Raw genomic sequence first — 8,166 nt, 5'->3', positions numbered from 1 at the left:
ATATATAACTATTAATTTACTACTATATTAGGTGTACGGTTGTGAAATTTATTTCTGAGAATCGGTATCTGAGAAGAAATCTTTATCAAGCTTTCGAAATTATACAACAATACATGTATAGTTATCTCTTCGTTCTAACATCATTTTCTATAAAATTTCAATAATTCTTGTGTTCTTATTACATGTGGGTCTCTTAAATTTAGTAAATCTTGGCGGAAACTAACGGGCTTCCGTTTTAACTCACGAGAGTGTAGCGGCTCAGTTTTAGTACCTGACCTCTGACCTTTCGCCCAGAATTGCATCAACAGGTCGAATAGAGCTAAGAATAACACCCCCACTTTGGTGAGAAAAAGTTCTTGATTTACATCCATTATTACGAGTATGATCTTAGGGGAACGTTGCGTACCTTTCACATATTTTACCGGTTCTTTATAATCGACCATATCGCGCCTTCGTTTAGCTTTTGTTATTGACAACTGGCCAACGTCCTTACCACGTTCTCGCCAGCGAGGGAGAAAGCCACGGGGCACGTGCCTTAGAAACGCCGCCCGCCTGAACACGATTATCATCGCGGTGGAGCTAAAGAGACCCGCCACCTCGTCCGCCTCGGCGCCTTAGTTCCCGATATTCCTTAATTTTGCAGTAGCAGTTACTACTGAGTCGAGTTGTACGACACCTGTCAGATGCCTGGCATTCGAGCTGAACATCAGCAGCTATCAATAATAAATATGTGCTTGAAATATCGTACTGGAGCCTCTTATAGCTAGTAAACAGGCATCGTATCATGAGTGAATATACAGATTACTACATAACTAGTACACGAAAGACGATTAGGAGAAGACACACTAAAACAATACAATTTCAAATATCGTCGGTGTATGACAAACAAATAATACTATGAACTTCTTCAGCTTCTAAAGAATACATTTTGTTGAGATCCTGAAGCATGAACGCTGAAAACGTTCATTTTAGAAAACGTTTTCAGGAAAAGGGAGTGGAGCATCATTCATCGTGTTCAGGGTAGCCTTGCCAAATGGATTGTTCCCTAAAAACGAAGCTCACTTATCGGATCAAGATCATGCAGACAGGGTAGACTCGCACTCGCTAACGGCTATGTACACAATTAGAGCGTGCTCGTAATTCTCATATGGCGAGAAAGATGCAAATGGCGACACTAAATTTCCACCAATTTCTTTTATACAAGGTAAAACAAGCGCAAGATATTGCGAGATAGCGGTGGCTATCTGGCAACTAAAAGTCAAACTTCTAGCAATAAGCAAGGTGTGCAAATCATGTACACCTAATATATAATAGCTCCATAGTTTGTTTCGCATGAGAAAGGGTCCGGCTCCAATAGTACGCGGAATATAAATCGTAAGTTAATTGGAGCTGGCTATACGGAAGACATTGTTCCCAGGTAACCTGTTGTCTTTAGTTGACTGTTCGTAAATTGCCATTTTCCTCATTCTAGCACTTATAATATCGTGCAAAAGGCGACGTCTTGGTACGTTGGATTTTTTGGACGCACCACTCGCAATCAGATGCCAACATCTCGATCAGACGTAATCGAATTGATAAACCTAATGGAAGATATGATACTCTTCGTCAACTAGCAACGCTTGCTCCAGTCAAGCTACGTCGAATTCTAAGAAGATGCCTTCTAAATAAGCTGTTATTCTCTGCTATAATTCATACATCACTGATACCTCAGTAGCCTTCATCCGCAGCGGTTACGCTGTCTACTTGTGACGAAAGATCCGTATAGAACCTGGAGTAGGTGGCTAACGCCTGTAGAACTGTATCCATCTAAATCAGGGGAGGTTCACGACTGATTTTTCATACGTCCTACTGAAATCGTAAGCTGACCTACGTAGACAAGCTTGCAGACAGAGAAACCGCAGTCAGTTGTACTGAAAAGTTCAGCTCACGCCAGATCGATAAACGGATCTGAAAAACTCTGACAGCGGCAACCCGAACTTTTATACCTCCGGGGCGCTTTTGGCCCTGCGAAAACCTAAAGGTATCACAAGGTGCAGCCTACTGAATAATATTTCTGTGAAAACAGATTAGTACAAAGTAGCTGATGCGATTTGATACGCTTGAAGTATGATGCTTCTGAAAAAAGTTGCGGCTACACGCTTCAACCACATCAGCTTACTTACTTACTCTGCGGCACTTATTTTGTCTTGGCAGGACATAAGAAAACTTCATAGTCCGATGATGCAGTGCTAGTGTATCGGCCTGCTATAGTTAGGATCATTCGAAGTCATCTAGGGTCAAGCCCAGCCATCACCCGAACACTTGAAACTGGGCTCGGAGCCATCCATCTATGAGAAATACATAGCGTCCGTACTAGGACAAAAAATTTCAAACACATATTTTCCCGTAGGTCTCAAAATTTATTGAATTGATCGGAGTGTGCGACGATAAAATGATTAAAATTGATTCGGAAACAAACGATTCCCGAAGCAGCTGTACGCACGAATTGTTGTTATATTGTGTGTGCTATTAACGGTATAGTGTATTGTGTAATGCTTACGATGCACTGCAAGTCCAGCCGATTTCACAACGAGTCCTGTTTTTTTTTGTAATTCGGCTTATCCTGAAAGCTATTATAGTAATTACGTTGGGTAAGGTAGCCCACTTATAGCTGCGTGCCTCATGATTTTCCTCCTTGTTATACTTGTTTGCACCTTGACACATTTAGGTAAGTGACAACCGAACCAATTGTACCACTTGTCGAATGACCTAAACATCGGCAACGACAACAGCAGCACTATGAAAGCGTCTGTACCTCAAAGTTGACGTGGATTGATCTGAATGTTTTCATTCGAATCGCATGGTCATCTGGAACCTCGATGCCATAGAAACCCAATTAAAATTAGGGTCCAGCTCTGTTTGTGCCGGCTAGCTTTTGTTGTCATTACTTTAAGTTACTTTCGAACTTTTTGTTCTACTTGTGAGCTATATACATATATATATACACTGCAGCATGTTGAAGAAGCTAAAGCGGAAGTTCCTAGTAAGTTGTTCATTGGTGATACATGCTTTGAAAGCTAACAAATCGCTATAACCATAGAGAACAAAATGGCGTATTGCTATATCTACGCTGTATTATTAAGAGTTTTTCTTCAACTTGTTGCTATTGCAGGGTGGGCATTTTTCCAGAGGAGAGGAGCTGATCAAAGCTAGAGGTAAGTCTAAATTGAAGAAGAATTGCCAATCGTAGATACTGTTTAGAGATTACAGTGTCCCGTCTTCTCTAGACCATGATAAACTTATTGTACATCTGCTGTTGTCTACCATCCGTAGCACGCATCAGTAGACAGCGTTCCAACCTAATGGGTATATATTTACTTGACAATTTATATTGGCGACGACTGAATCGAAGTGTAAAGTTAAACTGTTCAGGGCAGCAGAATGCCCCAGCGTCATCACTGCGATTATGTTCCGCTAGAATTATCCGACATTCGAACGTTTGAAACTTTTCGAAAATGTCCTCCGGGCAGAGCGTTCTAATGAAGCTCGAAGTTTCCGCCATTTTGAACATTTGATAGAGAAGCTATTTTTTTAATATGAAATGGAAAAAATATAGTGTTTTCGGCTACACATGTTTTGTGAAAAGGTTTTCTTACGTATTATTTCATTATGTTTCGCTTTATTCAACTAGCAAAACTGTTGTCCTATCTTATCCGGTTACCTATATATTATATAGCCATTGTTGTGTTTTTACAAATTATCTACCTATAGCAAACAACATTTTTCCTCGATGCTTTTCCAACATGGGAGCTTTGTACGAGATGACATGGAACGCACGTAGTGATTGCTACGTTTATTCCGTGTCTCGATGAGGACTTCATATGACACAGTCAGCTGGCGTACCTGAAGTGTAAAGCAGCCATAAGCTCTTCAACTGGTCGTAATGCGACTATTTTTTTTATTGCCGGTGACATACACTATAGAATAAAAAAATAACATAACAGTTATAAGTCTCGTTATATCTCTCAGATTCAATCAGTCGAAGGGTCTCTGCTTTCCTATGTTTTCCCTCATGATAATCTCATACAAACCTTGTAATCGGATGGTGGCTTGTTTAGGTAACCCCTTAGGACAGATTATCAATTGTTTTTTGTTTGTGGGTCTTTCCTTAGTTGTGGTTTCACAGCAAATGACCAGTGAAGTTTGCATTGACGGAGGACTGATTAGGCCTACATGTCTAAGTACATATTTAAGTATGCAAACAAAAGATAGTGCACAAGTTACATAGACATTGACAGTTTCATAAAAATAGAGGATGTCAAACAACTGAGTAGTTATGTGACGTTTCGGATACTATTAGATAATAATTATTATTATTATTACACTTCAGTCTTCTACTCACACAGCAGTTGATTGATTAATATTTGCTCCGTGTAATTCGTTATTTATTTTACTTTGTACTAGGGACATTATAATTAAACAATAAAAAATAATGAAGGACATTATAAAAAAATTAAAGGCTAATGCATCATACAGGACAGGCTTTACTGGTGATGTGCTCTTCTTGCACTGTAGAGCATTCATCCACTAAAATCCACAGCACTTGTACCCAGTTAATTTCATTAACCTGCGTGGCCCAGCCATGGAGTCATACCTAACTTTAACTACGAACCGGCCTACTGCAACTGCTGTTAACGTTTTTTCTTCACAAAAAAGTATCAATACGTAAGGAAAGATTACATCGTTTTAGCTTAACAGGGAGCCCGAATGTTTAGCTTTGGACGCGAAGCCCGTTTGTCAGTCTCCGTCGATGTATTCGAGAAAGCCAAAGCAGGTACATGTAAACAGATCAGGCAAATGGCCTTAGCTAACAAACCTTTCGATTCTACAAACATGTCTTCGGTTGGTTCGTGTGTCTTTAAAATCGTATAAAATCTCAATTTTTGTGTTGAGTGTTTTGTCACGCAAGACCTGCTAACTCTCTAAAACTAAACCTTAGTCATCTTACCTGCTTCTGAAGCCTTCCTCGTGCCTGGCCAGTCTTACATCACTGCTCGCAAATATTTAGTTAGCCGGAGCTTTTGCTGCCCGTCCGCTTACCCACTGTTATTCAAGGATTGCACAGCAGTTCTGACTCTGTGGCACACCGTGGCCTACAGTTCTGCGTGGTAATGGCCTATCGTGGCCAGGCCATGATTATCACTCAACGTCGATTCAATTCGCCTACCGCTAATTGATGCTTTTCCTCACATTCTGTTGCTCATTTGACGACGATGACGATAAGAACAGATTTGCCCTTCTGTTTCGGATACCTTCTTCAAAAATGATTCGGCCGTTTTAGCAGCTCATCCTGTGACGACAGCATCAACTGCAGTCGCCTATTAATACGTGTCTAACGTACGCATCCTGCATGTGTGTATGTCTGTGCTTGTCAGCTTGCTGGCGTGGGGCCAAAGCAGCCTGCTACGTATAGGCCTGTATGCTTTCGCCTGCTGCTCATAGCCTTTCGTTTTTCCTCCTCTCCCCTGAAGAAATGTGGACCTGGATGGCACGAGGCAAGATTTCTGAAAACAACTAGCGCCGCTGCACCTTTGTGAGATCTTCTTTACCACACTGAACTCCGCTGAATCGCAAGCTTACAACAGCCACGTCGTGTTTGCTTCCCTCGATCGAAGAACAGGAAGAGCTTGGGAGCGGCTGCTGCGACCAGTGACGATCATCACCTCTTAGCCGATCCGATGGTGACGAAATTAACAAATCAACGAAGTCTGGAACACAAAAATTACTGAAAAATAACAATAATAAGAACAATGTAGCTTATTTAGAGACGAGATCAACCGAGTTGGTTGCAACCGATTACCATCAAATGTACGTCGTCGCGAATCATACGGTTATTGGTGCGCTCTCGTTGTGGTCGTATGAAATCAATTTCGTTAGAAATTTTCTTCAGCCAACAGAGGCGGCTGACGATTGTTGCGCACTGATAACAATTTGGTCAGCTGCCATGACGAAACGCCTCGATACACCGAAAAGTAATAAAAGGATAAGAACAACTACAAAATCGGCCGAGACTGCTCAGTGCATGTGCGAAGTGTTAAAACGCGGGCGACAGGTGTTTTGTCATCAGCGATAGACATTGAAATCTTGCCCCGCAAAATTAACGACATCTCAGCCAGCGACAGCAGCACGCGTATTGCTACGAAAGCACGGCAAGGGTAAAATTGTAAAGGCAAAAGCTTAGGAAACAAAGCGAGACGTGTCATTACCCTCACTTCTTTCGTAGGTGACATCTTTTACTGTGACTGGGTGTTTGTTTGTTTGTTTGTTCCCGCTTCTTTTCTATTCCATTCTTTCCGTTATTTTGTGGTAAGGCCCTATCGAGGCTCCGACTCTTTGTTTGTTTAATGCGCTCGTGCCCGGGGCAGGAAAATCGCTCTGTCCTATCCTGTGTTTGCGGTTTTATCATGGGGGTCTACATAGACACATTTTCTTTTCGGAGCTGGAGGTCAGGCGTGCCGCTTGCCTATTTCTTTCTCTACTCGATCAAAGGTAATTCGTTATGTAACTGCTTATAGTCAATGTTCGAAGTGGTGCATGAGAATTGTAAGATTATCAATAAATGTACGGCCGAAGAATGGAGTAGATGGTAGCACCGAGGGCCTAAACCAAGGTCTCCGCTTCTAGTCAGGTTGGGCTTACACGGTACTATATATTAATAAAGCAAATTATTACACTTCCTTAAATCCTGTCTATGTTAGCTAGCAAGTAATGACATCTTGCGAATAATGAAAATTTAACTGTAACTCGAATCTAGCGTAAAAAGCGACAGCTGATTCGACGTTGGGTGTACGTTATTGAAACGAGCGAGGTATTATGGGTGTCGGACCCAAGGCAAACTGCCAAGTGGAAGGAACTTGAGCGCGACGAAGAACGGTTTAAAGTCGTGCAGACGTTTTTATTATTTTATCATTCGTAACTTATTGTTTACGTTATTATTATTATTATTATTATGGCTGTCCTCTGTATTAGAATAAAATGATAGATCATCGTAGCGATCACTCGTTGCATATTTTTTTCTTGTTCTAGCTAAAGGCATAGGAAAACACAATCTGCTATAAATGTTGACCAAGCTGATTTTTCGGCTCATTATCTATCAGCCCAATAAACATCTCTATTACAATGTACGATGCAAAAGCAAGTACTGTTATTCTAAAAAACATTAGATAGTATTGGATATATCAATACGTCGCTCACTTATACATGGCCGATATTCTTATTGTTATTGAACCAGAGTTCGTTTCTCTGTGAAAGATTGATCGTGCATAGGCTAAATATCTATTTAAGACAAATCGTTATGGGTTACTCTTCTGTGTCGTACCAAGCGAATCAACGTGTTTTCCATTTTACACGGTTTCGTCGAATGAAGGCTGTTGTTGACCCATTTTTAAATTACCCAATTATAATGAGTTAGCTCCTTATGATCGGGTAATGCGTCGAGCTAATTTCAAACAAGGCCAATATGCAAATGAAAACGGATGTATAGGAGGGCAAAGCGTGGTATCAAGGGTGGGGTCGCATAACCTGTAGAAAAGTGAACTTTGTTCTTGTGAGACAAATAAATTATCACGCTTTCAAACGTTTTTATAGTCAATCATACTTAAAATTTAAATGTGCCTTAACCCTTTAAGTAAGTAAGAGGCGCACAAAAAAAACCGTCTATATACCAAGCAGTCGTTCTTTTTATTCGGAAATTATCTTTTACCATTCATATTAATTTCTGGGTTGCTAAGCTAGTCACCGTACGCAGATAAAATGGTCATTTTTTCCTTTAGAAGAGGAAACTAGCAACAAGTCGCTAATTTAAATGAGTTATATATGTGCATTAAATGATACAATTTCGTCGCTCTGTGTTTGATGGGCCTCTTTGAATAGCGGCACGTAGGGAAAGTACTAGTGTACTGGATATGCGCTATCCTAGCCTTGAAATGCACGAATTGATCCTACCACCGTACCTGAGAGGAGACCGGCCCCTTCACTAATCTCAGCCTTGAAAAGATGATCTTGTTAAGCCTATAACAACTCTGCTTTCCTGGACTATGGGACTAATAATTGAATTTTCTCACTCGCTCTCAGGTTTTTAACCTATTACAGTGTGATTGCATAGATTAGACGATGACGACCAAATTG

At 40.8% G+C, this 8,166-nt stretch overlaps 1 protein-coding gene across 4 annotated transcripts in view; it reads left to right on the top strand.

The window, feature by feature from the left end:
• Nucleotides 1-8,166, top strand: part of LOC111264588 (uncharacterized) — a 76,030-nt gene that overhangs the window by 12,326 nt on the left and 55,538 nt on the right. For all 4 annotated transcript variants that reach the window (XM_086970126.1, XM_022840644.2, XM_086970128.1 and 1 more), the window contains one exon: nucleotides 3,152-3,194. In XM_086970126.1, coding sequence (XP_086826252.1) covers nucleotides 3,152-3,194 — 43 coding nt within the window. The remainder of the gene's footprint in view (nucleotides 1-3,151; nucleotides 3,195-8,166) is intronic.

The sequence above is a fragment of the Varroa jacobsoni genome, unplaced genomic scaffold (assembly GCF_002532875.2).
Source record: "Varroa jacobsoni isolate VJ856 unplaced genomic scaffold, vjacob_1.0 scaffold_878, whole genome shotgun sequence".
NCBI classification, from domain to species: Eukaryota; Metazoa; Arthropoda; class Arachnida; order Mesostigmata; family Varroidae; genus Varroa; species Varroa jacobsoni.
This window is presented reverse-complemented; position numbering and strand designations above follow the sequence as displayed.